At 42.9% G+C, this 23,444-nt stretch overlaps 1 protein-coding gene across 1 annotated transcript in view; it reads right to left on the reverse strand.

Annotated features, from left to right (window-relative positions):
• The window catches only part of LOC147132661 (uncharacterized), a 31,902-nt gene extending 9,144 nt beyond the window's left edge, over positions 1-22,758 (reverse strand). Inside the window, exon 1 of the mRNA XM_086013931.1 lies at positions 22,272-22,758. Within this exon, the coding sequence (XP_085870057.1) occupies positions 22,272-22,395 (124 nt within the window). The 5' untranslated portion in view covers positions 22,396-22,758. The remainder of the gene's footprint in view (positions 1-22,271) is intronic.
• Positions 22,759-23,444: the final 686 nt, after the last annotated feature.

Consider the following 23,444-nt stretch of genomic DNA (forward strand, 5'->3'; position numbering starts at 1 on the left):
TAGTTTATTAAAATTCTGTTGTGGGTATATTTTAATCTAAATTGTGTACCGCTGAGATTGTCCCGTGTGGCTCTCGATCGTGCTGCATGGTTCCTGCTGTTATAAAATACAGCTGCTTTGGAACAAACGGCATATTATTTTGTATTTATTATTTTTCTAAAATGCTGCAATATTGTTTTGTGGGTATGTATTTCTTTATGTATATTGTGTTTAAGTATTTATTCCTTTTTGATTTGGTTTGGTACGGCGCTAAAAAGAAACAAGAGAGAGAGGTGAATTAGAGTGAGACTGTTCACGTCTGACTCAACAAAACACTGTCCTGCCGTGTCGGTTCTCTTTACCATGGAAGACGCCAGAAAAAAATACATAAAGTCAAACCTATATTGTAACCCGCCAGACCACGGCCTTCGAAGATAAAGAAGAACAACTTTCAAGTGTTACACTACCAATGCGTATGTCGCGGGTATCACCGCGGGGCAGGGGGGCTCAGCCGTGCATGTGTCAGCTAAGAAATTCATCCGTCCATATTGTCAATATTTTGAAGCAGATGTAACGCCTCCTCTTACTCTACAGCTTTTTTAAAAAAATATACATGTACTCTAAAGCTTTTTTTTTTAACATGTATAGATCATGGTGACCAGCAGCCTTTATCAATTTAGCCGCTGGTTGCTATGGAAACCACTTGACTTCACTACCTCCATCCTTACCCACCTGTCCAACTCACCTCCTCCATTACCCCACGACCCCACTGTCCTTGCTAACTACTACAACAGCACTCTCTCCACCTGTCTGAGTCAAATCGCCCCTACAAAAACCAAACTTGTCTCTTTCACTCACTCAGACCCCTGGTTCACCCCGGAACTCCGCATTCTAAAAAACCCGCAAGCGCCAGCTTGAAAGACTACAAAAAATCAGGTTTAACGGTCAATCACATTCCTACCCTGATCACCTTCAGCTATACAAGACAGCCCTCAGCTCCACCCGTTCTGCTTACTCCTCCAACCTCATTCGCACCTACTCCAATAACCAAAAGGCACTCTTCTCCACCGTCAACAAACTCCTTAAACCCTGTGATAACATTTCTACCTCTTTCACCACTGAAAAATGGAATTCATTTCCATCCTTCTGTCAAACAAAAGTTGATATCCTCTACTCCTCACTAACCACCGTTCCCTCCTCCCCTCTCTTTGGACCTGCCTCTGTCCCTCCTACCACTCCGCCCCTCTCTAAATTCACACCCGTCTCCTCTGCTGAGCTCACCAAAATCATCTCTACAATCAAATCGTCAACCTGCAAACTGGATCTCATTCCATCATCCCTCGTCAAGCACTGCTTTCCCAACGTCTCTCACCTCATCACCACCATAGTTAACTCCTCCCTCAACTCTTCCTCTGTTCCCTCCTCACTCAAACTTGCTGCTGTTACCCCATCATCAAAAAATCCACACTCAACCCTGACATCCTGAGCAACTTCCGACCCATCTCCAATCTCCCCTTCCTGCCCAAAATTATAGAACGTGTCGTCGCATCCCAAATCAAAGCCCACCTTGACAATAACCTACTCTTCGAACAATTTCATTGAAACCGCCCTACTCAAAATCACCAACGACCTCCTCCTCTCCTCTGACTCCGGCCAACTCTCCATTCTCATCCTCTTCGACCTCACCGCCGCCTTTGACACCATCAACCACTCCATCCTACTCTCTCGCCTGTAATCTGCCAACATCACCGACAAAGTCCTCATCTGGCTTCACTCCCACCTCACACAAAGGAAACAATTCATCCACATCAACAATTGCTCCTCATCCACTGCCCCCTTGTACCATGGTGTCCCCCAGGGTTCTGTGCTCGGTCCTCTTCTCTTCATCCTCTACCTTCTCCCCCTCTGTCAAATTATCCGTCACCATGGTCTCCGCTTTCACTGCTACGCCGTTGACGTTCAATTGTACATCTCCACTAAATCCATCACCTCTACTATCCTCTCCACTCTGTCCAACTGTCTTTTTTAAATTAAATCCTGGATGCAAACAAGCTTTCTTTTCTGCAACTGCTCCAAATCCCACCTGCTGATAATTGGTTCAAACTCCCTCACACAAACTGCCTCCAACTTCCACCCTACTGTTGACAACTCCACCCTGTCCACCTCCTCTCACTGCCGGAACCTTGGTGTCCTCTTTGACAATAATCTTTCTTTTGATCAACACATTACCCAAATCACCGAAACCGTTTTCTTTCACCTCAGGAACATTTCTCGTCTCCGCCCCTCACTTTCCTTCACTGCCGCTCAGACCCTCATCCATGCCTTCACCTCCTGCCTTGACTATTGTAATAGCATCCTCTACGGCACATATGTCAAAGTCATGGCCCGCGAGCCGGATGTGGCCCGCGAGAAGGTTTTCTACAGCCCCTGGGATGATATTGCTTTATTATTAGATCCGGCCCGCAGCAAGCCGGTGTGGGTAGCAGATCTGATCGGGTCCTTTGCGCCTGCTGAAGACGTCACGCTTTAAAATATATTGTAGCGACTTCAAAGAACACGGCGTCAAACGTAGTTTAATTATCATGTTTTTATTCGTCCAACCGGCTACTGTGCGCCACTGCCGACACCAATACAGTAAAACAACCGTTCAGTCAAAAAAGAGCAACAGCTCTCCTGTTCGTCCTCCGCTACTCTCGCTCGCATGCCCTCCCATCCAGCGAGCCGCGCGACGCATTCATTAACCTAGGAAACAACACAACTTGGCATGACACAAATTCGACCACAACACAGACAACCCAATTCGTTACACTATTTCTGTAATATATTTTTTTGCATCAATGTTTGCCACCCCATGGCTGTTCTACATGCTGACTGAAAACTTCACGTCACTTTTCGTGGCTTTCAGAATCGGATTGTGGTGAAAAATTATTTGGAGTAAAACATACTTTATTAGAAATACTTCATGTTAGAAAGCTCAAGTTGTTTTATTATTAGTAATTGTTGGCATTTGATATATTCATTGCGTTTCGACGTAGTGCTGAGATGTCCCACACTGTGAGCAGGCAATGAATGCTCCTCGAGCGCTAAGTGTTGATAGCGATTGACATTTCTTTTTTTTTTTCTCCCTTCGACACAATTAGTAGTTTGTTCGTGCAAACTCAGTAGTTGCAGATTGCCCGTGTTTCACCACGTTTGTTGTTGTGTGTAAATGTTAAAAAGTGAGTTTAAGAATTTAAGTTCGTGTCAGGTAACTGCTGTACATAATAGCCTAGATATGTTCTTGTGAGTGATGTCACGATGGTGAACACTAGTTAGTTATTTTGGCTCATATGCTAACTATTCTTGTGATGAAACGTGTGAATGTGTCTTGTATGTATTGTTTGGCTGATTAATTTCTTAATATAGTGAATTGTAATGTTTAGGCATATTGTTAACAAATGGATATGCATTGGATGATGTTGCTAGGTTATTCTTTGTCTGTTGTTGCAGACCACAATAAATAGACGTGTCAAGTGGAATACGGGCCTGTGTTTTCTGACATGATCACCCACATTCATACCTTGCCACTCTAAAATAGGGTCAGCTGGAGACATCATACCAATCATATGATTCTCTCTGTTTTACTTCACATTATGTACAGTTCATACAATGTTGCAGCCCGAGTCAACCAGAAAATTGTTTCCAGTTTGGCAGGAGAAACGCAAACAGAAGTGACGTACGAGCTGCCTTGCAAAAGTAGCGTAGCAGTAATGTACTTTATTTGATTTTTTATTTAGTAACTCAGAAGATAAAAACACAACAGCCAGGGCGGTGACAAACATAGATGCAAAGAAATATATTACAGATATATAAAGCGTGACATCATCAGCAGACGTAAAGGACCCGATCCAATCTGGACATTTAAAAAAATTTCAATGAACATTTTATCAGTCCAGCCCTCGGCTTGTCGCAACATTTTGTGTGTTGGCCCTCCGTCCATTTGACTTTGACACCCCTGCTCTCCACTCATACACTCCTTCCCGCTCCCTCCGCTCCTCAAATGCGAACCTCCTTCCATCCCCCAGACCAAGTACAAAACCTGGGGGGACCGAGCCTTCTCTGTTGCCGCCCCCACCCTCTGGAACTCCCTTCCACAACACATTCGTAACTGCGCAGACCTCACATCCTTCAAAACACTCCTTAAGACTCACCTATTCCGCCATGCTTTTTAACATCACTTAATCTTTGCTATTTTTTATTATTCTGCTGATTTAAACTGTTTTAATGGCAGGTTTTATCTTGTTCACTTGTTCTTGTTATTAAGCGTCTTTGAGTGATATGAAAAGTGCTATACAAATAAAATGTATTATTATTATTATTATTATTAATCACGCAATCCAAAAAATTGACGGCGTCAAAAGGGGGTTAAATTAACGCCGAGAATAACTTGCTAAATTGACAGCCCTAATTATATACATATATATATATATATATATATATATATATATATAAAATACATGTCGTTTTTCAACTGCTGAAACGTAGTTACATAGTGACATAGCGTGCAAAAATAAAGTTTGCTTTTTGACCTCTTCTGTGTATTTGCAAATTAGTCATATACACTGTAGGCCAATGTTACAGATCACTAATCTGTGTGTTTATTTTCAGCCCCGATCACGTTATTTAACTTGATACAGATAGTTTTCATCTGCATCACCACACACCAGCTGCCTGGGTGACGTGCCTGTTTTTCATATATGACAAATGCCCATGCAATAATGTGAGGCACACATACGTCAACTGTTATTTGTACTAGTACATGCATGTCATTTCACTATTATTTTTCAGATCACATATTCCAATATTATATTCAATATTTTATCCAAATTTGAAGTGAAAAATAAACCCGAACCGGTCACTACCGAAACATACAGATAGGTTTCGGTTGTGACAATGGTTTCAGTAGTGACAATATGATGTTTATTTTTGAATAAAGTAAGTTTTAAATAATATAATACATAGATACATATGTAATACATAGATCTTTCTGATTTTAACTATATTCGATTCCATATTTTATCTTAATTTGAAGAGAAAAATAAAATCGAAACAGCCACTACCGAAACATACAGAAAGGTTTCGGTTGTGACATAATGGTTTCGGTAGTGACAATATGATGTTAATTTTTGAATAAAGTAAGTATTAAATAATTTAATACATAGATACTGATAGAATAATTGCTCATAGGTTATACCATATTTACTCTTATAATTATTGAAAGGTTTTTTTTTTTCAGCATTATAAATTTGTTTTAATCATGTAAGTCGAAGTTGCTTGTGAAGAAATTGGAATGTGAGTAGGACACAGTCGCAAAATAGGAACGATGCTCTTATCGAAGGGCATCCTGTGGTAAGACACTGAGTCCTTGGGACAGAATAAAAGAATAACAATGGACTGTGAAAATGTAAGAAAAACAGAGGGGAATGTAAGAATAATAATGTATATAATGATTCATGTGTTAAATTTTTCGTGATTAGGCTTGTTAGCTTTATTGGCTTCGTAGGTTTAGCTTTATATTATATAAAAACGGGGGGATGTAAGAATAATAATGTATATCATGATTCATGTGTTCGATTCTTCATTAAGAGTCGTGGGCCTTGTCACGTCTCTTCAGGGGGGGAAGGATGGTATAGATTGTGGAACGTCGCTTTACTGCATATCGATGTCGAGCATGTGACTTGTATAAACCATAATTCATAAGGAAATGCTACTTAGTGTGTTTTATACAAGTCACACATACAAGCACAGTATCCTTTATTTGGGATTTTATTATTCGACTGAACAAAATAGGACTATACTAATATCACCTAATGCTAATTAATGTGTTCTCAAAATGGGTTGGAATTTTGTAAATATATCATTACAGCATACCACAAATGATTTGGAGTGATAATGTAAGAAAAAAAAATAGAGAGAGAGAAAAACAAAAGACCGTCCGTTTGAAATTCTGTATGGGAGACTATTTGTGTTACCCATTATAAATACCCCATTAGGTCCTGGGCGAATGGAGGACATTGACTTAAGTAACTATATGAGGAAAATGCTTTACGACAAGGAAGTGAAATTGTCTAATCAAAAGCCAGAGGAATCTGCCAGATAAATCTCTACCCCTGCAAGAAGGCCAGCCTCCCGTCAGATCTTGTGAAACCCCAAGTGTTGGTCCAGTCCGCGATGGGAAGGCCATTCCAAGTGGTGTTGACAGCCTTGACTGCTGTGAGGACCTGGGACTCCCTCAGCTGTTTTGGAGTTGTGGAGTCACAAGACCTGGCCATCGCACAGAGTCACTGGCTATCCAGGCTCCCTCTTACGTCGATGGGAATGTGAGATGAGATCTGAACCAAAGATGGGCTGTCCTTTCCTTGCCTTTCCTGAGGGGGCAGGAGAGGGAACTGGCACAAGAGCATTGTGCGACATTTGATCAAGCACAGGAAAAGAACACTTTTAGTTGCACCACATAGAGAGGTGAAGTGCTGGTAACCTCTCCCTCTTGAAGACTGAAAGATGATTGGAGCGGAGGGGACAGCTGGTGGTGCGGGGATGCTTGACTGTTTGAAAAGAAATGTACCAATGAATGTAACAGGCCTTTGTGCCCTAGTGACTTTGTTATTACCTGTGTCTGTACATCCCATGCCTGTACAAGAGTTAACAACTAAATTATCCACTGCTATGGCAGAACATTGGCAACATCAGAAAAGAGCAGCAAATTGGCAAAACCAAGATGATCCAACATGCATTGATGCCATTGGTGTTCCTCGTGGGGTTCCGCGTGCGTACAAATAATTAGTGAATCAGATAACCGAAGGATTTGAGTCCTTCCTTTGTTGGTGATGTAGAAAACATAGCAAGAACGTAGACAGGATCAACTACATCCATGTACAACAATTGGGCAATTGGACACAGAGTGGGTTTGAAGCGGTGCATGAAACGCTATCAGCCACCTCGCTTATGGCATTCCAAAACACAACGGTTGTTGATGTGTTGTTGGTTGACAGAGGAGGAATATGTGCGATTATCGGAGAGCAGTTCTGCACATTCGTTCCCAACAACACAGCTGCAGATGGCGGCCTTACCGAGGCCATAGAGGGACCCCGATCCCTTGAATGGCAGGATGAAGGAACACTCTGTCCCACACACCATGTGGGACTCCTGGATGAATGCCTTGGGAAAATGCAAAGCTCTGGTGTCCTCAATTTTGGTATCAATCTCTGTTTTTGCAGCTTCTTGACATTGTGTGGATGTTTGTTGAATTCCTTGTCTGCGCTCTATCCTTAACAGATTGATGTCAACAGCAATCCCCCCATTTGGAACCAAATGGCTCAATTGTATCCTTTACTGGATCGTGACTTTAAAGGTGATGATGATGGCGAACGTTGTTACCTGGCTGATTCGTTTCCAGATTTAGGTGTCTATGAATACAGATTAACGGTGCCTCTGAGGGTAAATATATTTGTTTTCATAATGGGTGAATGAAATTGGACAATGGGTTTGAGCAACTATGTGATAAACAGGAGGGAATGATAGAATAATTGTTCATAGGTTATACCATATTACTCTTATAATTATTGTAAGGTTTTTTTTCAGCATTATAAACTTGTTTTAATCATGTAAGTCGAAGTTGCTTGTGAAGAAAGTGGAATGTGAGTAGGACACAGCCGCAAAATAGGAACGATGCTCTTATCGAAGGGCATCCCGTGGTAAGACACTGAGTCCTTGGGACTAGGGATGGGAATTTCGACTAATTTGCCCGCCGACTAGTCTCAAATTTTATTTGCAACTAGTCTATAAGGAAGAAAACTTGAATTTTAATACATATTGAATTCAAAGTTTAAAATGCAAATGTTGTGTGTATTTAGGGGCTATTTTAGCCCAAACATTCAGGACAGTTTGTTAATTTAAATTCTATTGATGTAACAACAACTGACTGAATAAAGGTGAACAATTGAAAGAGAATTACATTTCTGATACATTTTCCAATGCAATGCATGGCATTTATTATGAATAATGTAATTAGTAATGGTACCGCGACTCCGAGTCCAGCAGGGTCTCATTCGCTAGCACCATGTTCGCTGCATTATCATGCACACAGGCGACGACTTTATTTTGTAGTGCCCACGTACCCATCACACTCCGCAGGAGAGCAGCCATGTTTTCAGCTGTGTGTCTTTCCTCTAAGGCTAGGTTCACACCGCAGGCACATGCGACCCAGATCGGATTTTTTTGCCCATATGATATCTGAATTATTTATGACAGTCTGAATGGCTCAATTCCGATTTTTTCAAATGCGACCTGGGTCGATTTCATATGTGGTCCTTGATCGGATACGTATCCGATCTTTTCCAATGCGTTCGCAGTCTGAACGGCCAGGTTGCATATACTGTAAACGACATTGACTAGCCCAAGATGTGCTCCGCGCAGGCGGAGGGAGAGTGCTGGCAGCAGGGGGATCAAATCTGCAAAGTTGTTTTGAGTAACACTATTGACTTTATATTTTACTTTAATTTAATCCCACTTGAAACGTGAAGCATCAAGTGGACATTTCTGGCGATTGTAGTAATTCAGCCACGGCTCAGATATGTAGATTTTTTACGCACGGTTATGACCTGTCGTCATCGTTAGTGATGTCTCCATGAAATGAGATAATAAAGCCTCGCCTCATAATTTCCCCCAAATACTGTATTTATTTCTACCTACTAATCGCTTGAATGCCCCGACACGCTGGACCGCATTTACTTCCGCAAACACAACGTCGGGTGTGACGTCGTCTCTCCTTCTGCGCAGACGGGCCACTTTGACGACGCATGTGTTCATACAGCAGACAAGACAGAGGTCGCATTTTTAATGTAATATGAACGCTTACATAAAAAAATCAGATTTTTTAGGGGGGGAGGGAGCAATTCTCTCTCTTGGTGCTAAGCATGTTTACAGAGGCCAAAGCAGAGGCGTGTGGAACAAGATGTGTGATACTAAATGCTGCGTTTAACCGACTAGTAAAATACAAAACGTATAATAAATCTTAGACGGTTAAACAACCCCCCCCCCCCCACACACACACACACACATAGACAAAACAAGTTCTGATTGTTCCAGCTGCTTTCGCTCCCCTTTCCCTTAGAGCTAGAACACCTTTGTAATCAGGGACTCCGAAGAAAATAAAAAGAGAGGAGGCGCAGGAGCCGGGCAGAGGGTTTTAGGAACTGTCAATTTACACTTCCCTGCGCTCTCCTTGCAAGAAAAAAGACAATATTGTGACGAATGTCTTCTCTCCTCATTGTGTGCATTGTTTACTAATGTCTCACTTGGTCTGAATCTGACAGCTACATATGTCATACATAGATCTCTCTGATTTTAACAATATTCTATTTCATATTTTATCTTAATTTGAAGGGAAAAACACCTAAATGCCAAAAGGCCTAGTAGAGACAGAGTACAGGCGAAGGGTTACAGCAGAGGTGTCCAGCTCCGGTTCTCAAGGGCCGCTTTCCTGCCCGTTTTCCCAATTCCCCTTGCGGCAACACACCTGATTTAAATGATCAGATCATCAGCAAGCTCTGAAGAAGATTGATAACAATCATGATCTCTTGAAAGAGCTGCGGTGCAGCTGGGATAGATGGAAAACAGGCAGGACACCGCCCCTTGAGGACCGAGTTTGGACAGCCCTGGGTTACAATTACCCAGTGAAATCCGAAGAATATTTAATAAAGGAAAGAGAAAGAAATAAGAGATGGAAGGGAGAAGGAAAACTGAAGTCTACCAATGAATTATCCAGCAGAGAGCAAAGGAAAGTCAGAAGCGCATGGAGCAAAAGACAAGACCACCGGATGTCTCTCAAAAAACAGAGAGAGAGGTAACATACATACAGGGAAATGTATGTTACAAAAATGTTTGTCATTCCAATAAAATTTTCATTTGGAAGGTGAAACCACAGTTTTTCAATGATGAAGAGCCCTGTGATGGACAGGTGACCGGTCCAGTGTGTACCCTGCTTTTGCCCTAAGTCAGCTGCGATCAACTCCAACCCCCTGCAAGCCCGAGTACAGCACAAAGCAGTAGAAAAAAAATAATATTTCATTAGTTATAATACACGTTAAAAGTTAAAATATACCCCCCACAAAAAAAACCTGCATGCTGCCGCCGCCGCAGAGATGCTAAGGGCAGAGGTTTATTTAAAGATCATTAGCTGGCTAATTTACTATTAAAACACGCTGTGGACACACTTCAAACATGCTTCAAACACGCTTTAAACGCGCCACTAGTACTTACCTAAAAGCGTGTGCATACTTCCATTGCAAAGCAATTTGTTATACAAATTAAAAAATATAGACAAAAAAAAAATCATAAGCTTGATTTGGATCATCCACATACACTTTTCCCCAATCATAGTTTAGAACAGGGGTGTCTAAGTCAAATGGACGGAGGGCCAAATAAAAAATTCTGCGACAAGTCGAGGGCCGGACTGATAAAATTTTCATTGAAATTTTTTTAAGTGTCCAGATTGGATCGGGTCCTACGCGCCTGCTGATGATGTCACGCTTTATATTTCTGTAATATATTTCATTGCCTCTATGTTTGTCAACCCTCTGGCTGTTGTGTTTTTATTTTCGGAGTTACTAAATAAAAAATAAAATAAAGTACATGCTGCTACTTTTGCGAGGCAGCTCGTACATCATTTTCGTTTGAGTTTCTCCTAGTTAACTGGAAACAATTTTCTGGTTGACTCGGGCTGCAAGATTGTATGAACTGTACATAATTTGAAGAAAAATGGAGAGGATCATATGGTTGGTATGATGTTTCCAGCTGACTCTATTTTAGGTATGAATGTGGGTGATCCTGTCAGAAAACACAGGCCCGTATTCCACTTGACACGTCTATTTATTGTGGTCTGCAACAACAGACAAAGAATAACCTAGCAACATCATCCAATGCATATCCATTTGTTAACGATATGGCTAAACATTACAATTCACTGTATTAAACAATTAAACAGCCAAACAATACATACAACACACATTCACACGTTTCATCACTAGAATAGTTAGCATATTAGCCGAAATAACTAACTAGTGTTCATCAACGTGACATCACTCACGAGAACATATCTAGGCTATTGTGCACAGCAGTTACCTGACACGAACCTGACTCATTAAACTCACCTTTTAACATTTACACACAACAACAAATGTGGTGAAACACGGGCAATCTGCAACTACTGAGTTTGCACGAACAAACTACTAGCTGTGTCGAAGGGAGAAAAAAAAAAAAGAAATGTCAATCGCTATCAACACTTAGCGCTCGAGGAGCATTCAATGCCTACTCACAATGTGGGACATCTCAGCACTACACAATGAATTTATCAAATGCCAACAATTACTAATAATAAAATAACGTGAGATTTCTAACATGAAGTATTTCTTAATAAAGTGTGCTTTACTCCAAATATCTTTTCACCACAATGCTATTCTGAAAGCCACGAAAAGTGACGTGAAGTCTTCAGTCGGCACGTAGACGACTGAAGTACAATCCTCGCAAAAGTAGCGGTAATATTCGTTATAACAACAGCCAGGGGTTGGCATACATAGATGCAAGATGTTATCTGTGTTGTGGTGGAATTTGTGTCTTGCCAAGTTGTTCTGTTTGCGAGGTTAATGAATGCATCGTGCGGCTGGATGGGAGGGCATGCGAGCGAGAGTAGCGGAGGACGAACAGGAGAGCCGTTGCTCTTTTTTGACTGAAGGGTTGTCGTACTGTATTGGTGTCGGCAGTGGCCCACAGTAGCCGGTTGCACGAATGAAAACATGAAATTTAAACTACGTCTGATGGCGTGTTCTTTGAAGTCGCTACAATATATTTTAAAGCGTGACGTCTTCAGCAAGCGCAAAGGACCCGATCAGATCTGCTACCCACACCGGCTTGCTGCGGGCCGGATCTAATAATAAAGCAATATCATCCCAGGGGCTGTAGAAAACCTTCTCGCGGGCCACATCCGGCTCGCGGGCCATGACTTTGATATATGTGCCGTAGAGGATGCTATTACAATAGTCAAGGCAGGAGGTGAAGGCATGGATGAGGGTCTGAGCGGCAGTGAAGGAAAGTGAGGGGCGGAGACGAGAAATGTTCCTGAGGTGAAAGAAAACGGTTTCGGTGATTTGGGTAATGTGTTGATCAAAAGAAAGATTATTGTCAAAGAGGACACCAAGGTTCCGGCAGTGAGAGGAGGTGGACAGGGTGGAGTTGTCAACAGTAGGGTGGAAGTTGGAGGCAGTTTGTGTGAGGGAGTTTGAACCAATTATCAGCAGGTGGGATTTGGAGCAGTTGCAGAAAAGAAAGCTTGTTTGCATCCAGGATTTAATTTAAAAAAGACAGTTGGACAGAGTGGAGAGGATAGTAGAGGTGATGGATTTAGTGGAGATGTACAATTGAACGTCAACGGCGTAGCAGTGAAAGCGGAGACCATGGTGACGGATAATTTGACAGAGGGGGAGAAGGTAGAGGATGAAGAGAAGAGGACCGAGCACAGAACCCTGGGGGACACCATGGTACAAGGGGGCAGTGGATGAGGAGCAATTGTTGATGTGGATGAATTGTTTCCTTTGTGTGAGGTGGGAGTGAAGCCAGATGAGGACTTTGTCGGTGATGTTGGCAGATTACAGGCGAGAGAGTAGGATGGAGTGGTTGATGGTGTCAAAGGCGGCGGTGAGGTCGAAGAGGATGAGAATGGAGAGTTGGCCGGAGTCAGAGGAGAGGAGGAGGTCGTTGGTGATTTTGAGTAGGGTGGTTTCAATGAAATTGTTCGAAGAGTAGGTTATTGTCAAGGTGGGCTTTGATTTGGGATGCGACGACACGTTCTATAATTTTGGGCAGGAAGGGGAGATTGGAGATGGGTCGGAAGTTGCTCAGGATGTCAGGGTTGAGTGTGGATTTTTTGATGATGGGGTAACAGCAGCAAGTTTGAGTGAGGAGGGAACAGAGGAAGAGTTGAGGGAGGAGTTAACTATGGTGGTGATGAGGTGAGAGACGTTGGGAAAGCAGTGCTTGACGAGGGATGATGGAATGAGATCCAGTTTGCAGGTTGACGATTTGATTGTAGAGATGATTTTGGTGAGCTCAGCAGAGGAGACGGGTGTGAATTTAGAGAGGGGCGGAGTGGTAGGAGGGACAGAGGCAGGTCCAAAGAGAGGGGAGGAGGGAACGGTGGTTAGTGAGGAGTAGAGGATATCAACTTTTGTTTGACAGAAGGATGGAAATGAATTCCATTTTTCAGTGGTGAAAGAGGTAGAAATGTTATCACAGGGTTTAAGGAGTTTGTTGACGGTGGAGAAGAGTGCCTTTTGGTTATTGGAGTAGGTGCGAATGAGGTTGGAAGAGTAAGCAGAACGGGTGGAGCTGAGGGCTGTCTTGTATAGCTGAAGGTGATCAGGGTAGGAATGTGATTGACCGTTAAACCTGATTTTTTGTAGTCTTTCAAGCTGGCGCTTGCGGGTTTTTTAGAATGCGGAGTTCCGGGGTGAACCAGGGGTCTGAGTGAGTGAAAGAGACAAGTTTGGTTTTTGTAGGGGCGATTTGACTCAGACAGGTGGAGAGAGTGCTGTTGTAGTAGTTAGCAAGGACAGTGGGGTCGTGGGGTAATGGAGGAGGTGAGTTGGACAGGTGGGTAAGGATGGAGGTAGTGAAGTCAAGTGGTTTCCATAGCAACCAGCGGCTAAATTGATAAAGGCTGCTGGTCACCATGATCTATACATGTTAAAAAAAAAAGCTTTAGAGTACATGTATATTTTTTTAAAAAAGCTGTAGAGTAAGAGGAGGCGTTACATCTGCTTCAAAATATTGACAATATGGACGGATGAATTTCTTAGCTGACACATGCACGGCTGAGCCCCCCTGCCCCGCGGTGATACCCGCGACATACGCATTGGTAGTGTAACACTTGAAAGTTGTTCTTCTTTATCTTCGAAGGCCGTGGTCTGGCGGGTTACAATATAGGTTTGACTTTATGTATTTTTTTCTGGCGTCTTCCATGGTAAAGAGAACCGACACGGCAGGACAGTGTTTTGTTGAGTCAGACGTGAACAGTCTCACTCTAATTCACCTCTCTCTCTTGTTTCTTTTTAGCGCCGTACCAAACCAAATCAAAAAGGAATAAATACTTAAACACAATATACATAAAGAAATACATACCCACAAAACAATATTGCAGCATTTTAGAAAAATAATAAATACAAAATAATATGCCGTTTGTTCCAAAGCAGCTGTATTTTATAACAGCAGGAACCATGCAGCACGATCGAGAGCCACACGGGACAATCTCAGCGGTACACAATTTAGATTAAAATATACCCACAACAGAATTTTAATAAACAAAATACCTTTATAAGACACTCAAGCAGCGTCTTGAAGTCATTGCCAGACTGCAATAAAAAGTGACGTGCGTAGAAATTATTGCTCTCGTATAGTTCTAAATCCAAGCGGCGCATAAACAAGACGAAATAAACATATCTGTCACAGCAACACTAATGTACATGATTGTGTGTGTCGGTGTGTGCATGCGCGGACGCGTGTGGGTGTGTGCGTGTGCGCGTGTAGGTGTGTGTGTGTGTTTGAAAGGGCTGAGGGGCTTTTTGTGTGAGTTGAATCCAATGCTTGTTTTTTCCAATTGAAGATTTTTTTTCAAGACTTTTTTTTTTCAAGAATATGTTCTATGCATTCCCCCTAGTTGAAACAAGGCATTCTGATTAATATTGTGTTTGTGGAATATGAGTTAAACAGCAAAATGTAGCCATCTCAGGGGTCGGCCATTTTATCACTTCTGTCAACTGAAAATTACGTTACAGAAGATGCCCTGAGGGTTCAAATAACGACCAATCATGGCTCAGTTTAAGAAAACAGGTGAGCTGTGATTAATTGTTACCTGAGCAACTGTGATGTTATTTTCAGTCGACGGACGTGACAAAATGGCCGCCCCCAGTGATGGCTAAAAACAGGTGGATTACCGATTATTACCGATACTGGTATCGGGTGGTATACCGATACCGCATTAAAACGCTGGTATCGGATTGGCCGGTACTAACAAATAAAACGCAGATGTCGGTTATCGATACTGGTATCATAATTTGAACGCAGCACACATATTTGAGAAACGCAAAAGGTCGCTATAAGGACATACACCGCCACATTGGAGGCAGTTACTTGGTGGGACTTCAATGCCATCAAGAGGCTGCAATTACTTTGGGGGCATGTCGGCTGGATCTTTGTCTCGTAGCAAAGTATGTTGCTTTTGTTTGACACAGTACATCGACCACTAGTTTAATGGTGTAAAACGTCTTTCATTAAATGGTTTGTGTCCAGATAAACTCGTCTTTATGACCCGTCGAAGCTTTTTGAGCTGGCCCTAGCTTGCTAACAAAGAGACGAGTTTGTTTACAACACATTGCTCAGCAAAATGTTCTATAATGTTCCATGAATGTATATGAAATTTGTATACTTATATAATTAACAGATTAATGTTCAACAGCAGTGCGAACTAAATCTTGAATGAAAAGTAAACAGAAAACAATAACTGATATAAAGTCATCAGATCATAACCTTGTATGTTATGATGGTGTTAAGTGGTCTCGTTGAAGATTTGACAGCCATTGTGCGCGTCTGCTTTCAAACAACTTCGTTTTTGCCTCCGGTTAATTTGACTTCCCTTCCGGTATCACAAAATAAAATCTCTAGTTGACCGATTAGAGCGACCATAAACAGCACAGGTGTTAACCATTTTTAGAAACACATCACGGACTTCTGTTATCTCACTCACTCGACCGCCTGCCCCTCTGGCACCATACAAATGTGACATTGTGGCATTTGTATGGTGCAACACCATCCAGCCCACCCTACTGGGAGACAAGCTGGAGCGGGCGGGGGTGGCCCACCACCTCACCACATGGATCCAGGACTACCTCACAAACCGGCCACAGTATGTGAGGACACAGGACTATGTGTCTGACGTGCTCCTCTGTAGCACGGGGGGCCCACAGGCTCCCTTCCTGTTCACCCTCTACACCTCGGACTTCAACTACAACACCCCTACCTGTCACCTGCAGAAGTCCTCTGACGACTCTGCGATTGTCGGCCTCATCACAGGCGGAGATGATCGGGAATACAGAGAACTTACTCAGGGTTTTGTGGACTGGTGCCAGCAGAACCGACTCCTGATCAATGCGGAGAAATCCAAAGAAATGGTGGTGGATTTCAGTAGGCGCCAGCACTCTTCACCTGCATCAGTGAATATCCGGGGAACAGATGTTGAGAGAGTCTCAACTTACAAGTACCTGGGTGTTCATCTGAACAATAAACTGGACTGGAGCAACAACACAGACGCCCTCTATAGGAAGAGTTAGAGCAGACTCTTCCTACTCAGGAGACTGAGGTCTTTTGGGGTTCAGGGGACACTCCTCAGGAACTTTTATGACTCGGTGGTTGCATCGGTCATCTTCCAGGGAGTGGTCACCTGGGCAGGCGGCGTCTCGGCCCGGGACAAGAAGCGGCTGGACAAACTGGTCAGGAGGGCCGGCTCTGTCCTGGGCTGCTCCCTGGACTCTGTGGACTCGGTGGGGGACAGAAGAATGTTGGCCAAGCTGTCGTCAATGCTGGACAACCCGGACCACCCCCTCCAGGGCACCCTAACAGCACTCCACAGCTCCTTCAGTGACAGACTGTTACACCCTCGCTGTGCAAAGGAGAGATTCCGCCGTTCCTTCTTGCCTGCTGCTGTCAGACTCTTTAACAAGAACATTGTGTAGTCTCTACAAACTGGCGGACATTAGTGCAATTGTGCAGTCCTGCACCTGAGCTCATATCGTGCAATACCCAATAATCCCCACTACTGTAATACCGTGCAATACTCAACATTCCCCACAACTGTTAGTCTAGTTTTATTTTTATCCAATACTGTTCCTTACATTTCACTACAGCACTGCAGCACTGTCACTTACTTAGTATTTTTCCTCTGTACTATGTACAGGCTAAAATGAGTGGTCCTCATACTTTTTATGTAGATGTATGTTGGTGTGTTACTGCGTATATTTACATAGGTTTAATCCTGAATGTTTGCCGTCAGGGCGGCACGGTGGTCGACTGGTTAGCACGTCCGCCTCACAGTTCAGAGGTCGTGGGTTCGATCCTGGCTCCGGCCTCCCTGTGTGGAGTTTGCATGTTCTCCCCGTGCCTGCGTGGGTTTTCTCCGGGTACTCCGGTTTCCTCCCACATTCCAAAAACATGCATGGTAAGTTGATTGGATGCTCTAAATTGCCCCTAGATGTGATTGTGAGTGCGGATGTTTGTCTCTATGTGCCCTCCGATTGGCTGGCAACCAATTCAGGGTGTCCCCTGCCTACTGCCCAAAGACAGCTGGGATAGGCTCCAGCACGCCCCGCGACCCTTGTGAGGATAAGCGGTACAGATAATGGATGGATGGATGGATGGATGGATGTTTGCCGTCAATGTTATACATTAATGGCTACATTATGCCGCCGTACCTGTGTGACCTATATCTTTGCTGCTGTAACACTGAAAATTTCCCCACTGTGGGATCAATAAAGGCACGCTTATCTTATCTTAACACTTTTTGTTGTGATGTGCTCCAGGGTGGCATGGTAAGTGGTTAGCACGTCTACCTCAAAGTGCAGAGGTTGTGGGTTTGAATCCAGCCTGGGCCTTCCTGCGTGGAGTTTGCATGTTCTCCCTGTGCCTGCGTGGGTTTTCTCTGGGTACTCTGCCCCCCCCCCCATTCCAAAAACATGCATGGTACATTATAGTTTCAACTTTATTTTACCTAATATAGTGCTTGAAATGAGTGTTTCACCACTTATATTAAGGCATTCTTCTCTTTTCAAAAGACAAGATAATTTGTCTTATTTCAAGAAATCTTACTAAGTGTAATTATCTTACTGCACTGGAAGATAATTTCACTTATTTTTAGTCTGAATGCTCTCAAAACAAGGTCAAGGTGCACTTTATTATCCCCAAGGGGCAATTTTTTTTACAGCCAGCAGTCAACATAAACATCAATAATCCACTCACACACAAACCATATGCAAAGTATACGGTGTTATGCCATAATATTTAAAAGGGCAAGTACTTATTTCTTGAATTTAGTATTTTTTGCAGTGTAGCTGAGCGTAGCAGGTGCTGAGGTGTGAAACCAAACCAGCTGTACTTTCCTTCATGCACAGCAGTGGTAGTGGCAGTGCTTTCTGCACCCATGTTTGCAAGCATACATCACAAATCCTGAAAGTAAAAAATAAAATAAATAAATATGGGCTTTAACAAATGGTCTGTATTGTCGTTCAACTCATGAAAGTTGCAGACGAGGCATTTAGTTTTTACTCTGGCGCTTTACTCGTGTCCTTAGCATAGCATGAACATTCTACTGCCTGCGGTTGGCAGTCGGACGCGCTCCACCCCTGGCATGCTGGGTAACGTAGTCCTTATTTTCTTATACTCATAACACCACATTTTCCCCCCTATAAAGAAGTAATGCTTAACGTAAGCAACAAAGCCCGTATACTTTTTTTTCCACATTACTTCGCATTAAACTCCATTTATTTATTTTAAAACTTTTCTCTCCATATGCTTTTTTTTTTCATAGAATAATTTGAACTCTTCAAGCATCAAAACATAAACCGAGTCTTACAAACAATTTTTTTTTTAATTTTATTTTATTTTTTAACAACGCTCAATAAGCCTCTTAGGTGGCTGAACATGTCTCTTAGGTCTAGACAGACTTTCAGCAGCTGGTGACGCAGAAACTGCTGTCGGGCCAGGGTCCATACGACCAGGATCGCTGTCAGCCAGCTCCGCAGATCCAGCTGTGTCCTGTAGAACCTTGTCCTGGGCCACAGTGACTTCTGCCGTCTGCTGTAGTTGAAGATCTCTGCGGTTCCTCCTCAGAACCGGTCCATTTTCCATCTGTATTCTGTAGGAACGTGTGGACTAACTTCCTCCTCCACCTGTCCCTTTTCACTCCATGTACCGGTCGGAATGTCTCTCTTATGCACAACGTCTCCAGGCTTCAGTACCGGCAGGTGTTTGGCCGTGCGATCATGAAGCTGTTTTTGTTTTGCTTTCTGCTTGACCATCGCTTGCTGGACTCTATGTGCGCTCTCGGGTGTCAGCAGGTCTTCATTCACTGGTAGGTTGGAACGAATGCGCCTGCCCATCAGCATTTGTGCTGGTTACAGTCCATTTTGTAGTGGTGCACTCCGGTAGATCAGCAGATTTTTCTGAAAATCATCTGTCCTGAGATTTTTTCAATAAATTCTTCACGGTTTTTACAGAGGATTCCGCCAAGCCGTTGGACTTTGGATATGCTGGACTTGACGTGGAGCATCGAAACCCCCATTCCTTGTCAAAGGCAGCGAATTCATAACTAGTGAACTGGGGTCCATTGTCTGAAAACAATTCACATGGGATGCCATGTCTGGCAAAGACAGTCTTTAAATAGCTGACAACTGATTTGCTTGACGTTGACTTGTTGAGTTGTTTTATTGTGTCATCCGCCATAGTTTCTCTTCTGATTTGTTCTGTTCTGTCTGCAGTCACTGGCAAGGACATCACCACCATGTTCACATACCCCTGTATTGCTGTGCTTGTCTCACTGTCTGCACGTTCTTTTGTCCACTGCTCGCGACAAGGTGTTGGAGGCGTATATGTATTTTCCTGATGTGTATATCATGTGCACGTCGTATTTTTGTAGCCTGATTAGCATGCGCTGTATCCGTACCGGACAGTCATTCGAGGGTTTGTTCATGATGGACACCAAAGGTTTATGATCAGTTTCCACTTCAAACATCTGGCCGTAGACGAATTGATGGAAACGCTCACACGCATACAAACTTGCCAAAAGTTTTTTCTCAATTTGGGCGTACCTTGATTCAGCACTTGTCAAGGCACGGGACGCGTATGCAACAGGTGACCATTGCTCTTTATGTTGCTGCAGCAGCACTGCTACCAGGCCATACTGTGACGCATCTGCTGAAATCCTGGTGCTCTTCTCTGTATCCTAGAACTTTAATACAGGCTCTTGTGTCAGAGACTTTCCAAATGTAGGACAAGATTTTGGCTCGTGACTGCCTCCACATTTGCTGCATTTAAACTCTGAAGATTTCTCTTTTTGGCCTTTCTGTTGGCAAATGTCTTGTTTCACCTCTCTGTCGCTCTTTCGCTTGTGCTCGGGTGGTTTCTGCTGCTCTACAGATACTGACACACTTATCCAGTGTAAATCCAGTTTCACGAAGCAGTCTCTCTCTGAGTGCATTATCCAATGTACCACAAACAATCCTGTCCCTCACTAAGGAGTCTCTCAGAGTGTCGAATTCACACGTTTTGCTTAATGTGTGTAGCTCTGCCAAGTACTGATCAAAAGGTACTCCTTGCTTCTGGTCATGTGTGAAAAACGTGTACCTTTCAAAAGTCACATTTTGTTTAGGTACAAAGGACTCTTCAAACTTTGTCATTAGTTGTGCCACAGTCAAGTTCGATTCATCCAGCTGAAAGCTATTGTATATGTCCAATGCATCTTCTATCACATGCAACAGAATGTGAGCCTTGAGTTTTTCATCCTCGCCTCCTGCTCCACTTGCTGCTAAATATATAGTAAATCTTTGCTTGAAACGCTTCCAATTATCGGCAAGATTACCAGTGAGTTGCATTGAGGTAGGTGGATTTATCTTATCCATGACCACACTTTGGGGTTCGTGACCGGGATTACACAGATTTTTTGTTGTTGTTGTTGGCGGTCCTTTAACTCGGACACTGGATTCTCTTCTACGTGTTCGATCTGCCCTTCGTCCCGTTTCACTTCACCGTCGGTCGTGGCCAACACACATCATAGCAAGCTGCGCTGGCATGTTGCTTCGCTAACACGTTTCACTCACAGGAACGGAGACTCTTTCTTCCCTCTCCCGCGCTACGTGGCTCCTCCGAGGCTGCTCACAACCACTTCTGACACCATGTGTTGTCTTTCAGCTCATGAAAGATGCAGACAAGGCATTTAGTTTTTACTCTGGCTCTTTACTCGTCTCCTTAGCATAGCATGGACATTCTACTGCCTGTGGTTGGCAGTCGGGTGCGCGCCACCCCCTGGCATGCTGGGTAACGTAGTCCTTATGTTCTTGTACTCATAACACCACAATATTCTTACTGACAAATGTTATGGGCCTCATCTTCTTCATACCCTCATAACAAATGTTCTAAATCTACACCACCACTTTTCCTTGGGACTGTAAATGTGTCGCCACTTTCGAATAATCACCTTCATAAGTAGGACAAATGGGGCAGTGGAGAAACCTGCATCCCTTTTCTGCACATCATGTGGCCTTCGGCTTGTGGCCGCTTGGCAAAATTGACAGATGAAGCTGCAGAATGAAGCCAACGAGAACATTAACCAATATGTACTCATTTTCCCTCACCCTCCAAACCCAAACGTTGACGCTATGTCATGCTTCTTAAAATGCATCAAACACATTAACCACAGATAGGCGAGCCGAGAAGCGGTAGCATATTATTGCTAAATTACCCATATGTACAGTATAAAATATGTATACGACAGCAAGTTATACTTTGTCTACATTGGAAACTGCGCAGCCTGTTAGCCATTTCATGCATACTGCAATACTAGCTAAAACGTTAGCATCACTACCAGAAACAGTCCAATGCACGGCTTTCTTTTGGCTTATTTACATCGTATTATTTACATTGTATTCAAATACATTTAAGATGACAAGACAGGTATATTATGTGAATACAATGCTTTACAGTGAGTGTTGTCGAAATAAACAATTATTTACTTACTGAAACGATGCTTTGTCGATTCACCACATTTTAATAACTGTTGATATAGAAGTTTGATTGAAGTCACGAGGACCCGCTGCGCGTCCCTCACCATGTGTCGTGTTGGGAACACCCCGGCTGTAACTGATATCCTTCTCATTGGTCGTTAAAACGCGTACAGGAACGCCCAGTGGGCGTCCTTGTATCCTTACAGGAACGCCCCGGCCGCAGCCGGACTCTTCTCAGCAGATAAGAATAAGAATGCCTTTATTGATCCCACAGTGGGGAAATCAGAAAGCAAAAAATAAAAAAATTTCCCAAACTACTTCATCCGGGCATTACTAGCATACGGTATTGAGGTTTCCGTTGCAATATGCACAAGAATATTCCATTAACGAAAGAAAGTAGTCCCCCACAACGAAAGTGAGCGTAAGAAGTGTACAAACCTGCTCTGCGCAGCACAACTCGAGGCTGCTCACAAACATCGCCCAGCCGTTGAAGATGTTGCTCAATCTCTTCTTTGATTCCACACAGTTCCTCCTCGTACTTTGTTGTCCGTCTTGCAGACATATTGGCACAATAATCCCAACAACATCACACTTGAGCAGCAGTTGGTGAAGTGTCGCGGTTAACAAAGGCGTCCCTTTGATAGCGGTTAGCGAGCTAAGCTATAAGCATCAATGCGTGCTGAGACGAGTTTAACCGCACACAAACACTTAACTGGTTGATGTTTGAGTCCAGTAATGCAGTGAACGACGTCGTACACTGCCGAGGCTTCAGTCTGTTCGGTATTAAGACATCAAATATTGCTTAACGCAAAGCAAAGACGTGCATAAGCCACTGGAATTCCAATACGGTATGTAAGGCTTGTGGCTACCTCCCTTCACGATCACAGGGACCTCGATGAGCGGAAGATCGATTAGCGGTAGTTTGTACCGGCAACTTTTAGTTTTCAAAATAAAGGCTCACGTCAAAAAAATCCCGTTTTGTCGTCTCTTTGATAGCAAAATATAGTTAAATATAAATGTATTTTTCAAAGGTGTATATGGTTTTAGGTTACAGCAATGAATAAGTTGAAGGAAGGAATAAATTAGCTTGTGTTAACTTCTTAATGTAGACCGAAGGGAGTCGGTCAAAAACCGTGGCCTTTTAATTGTCCCTTTTTACTGTGGGATGTAATGTTAGATTGTTCGATTTTATATATTTTTATTATGCTCATCAGAATTCATCTGGTCTGACAAGACTAATCGAACATAATAGACATTATGAACCAGATAAATGTCTGTTCACCTGTTTTTTTTCTAGATGTTTGTGACCTTTTGGACTGCCCCTAAATGGTGGCATTTTGCCCTTAAAATTTGTGACAGTGCAAGGAAAAAATAAAAATCCTCTACTCGTGTATGTGCAACCCGTGACTTTGTTTTTTTTTCTTCATTATTATTGTTGATTATTCTTTGCTACACTGCTTTCTAACACAAAACACCTTCTGCAAACTTTAGTCTTTTGTCAGTAATACAATAGAATACATTACGTTTTTATTTATATAGCGCATTTCATAACATGAATCACAATTGTGAGGGTTTGACGTCTTTCCTTGTGACTGCGAATAAAAACTGTGA

The sequence above is a fragment of the Filicampus tigris genome, chromosome 18 (assembly GCF_054856515.1).
Source record: "Filicampus tigris isolate MCC_2025a chromosome 18, RoL_Ftig_1.0, whole genome shotgun sequence".
NCBI classification, from domain to species: Eukaryota; Metazoa; Chordata; class Actinopteri; order Syngnathiformes; family Syngnathidae; genus Filicampus; species Filicampus tigris.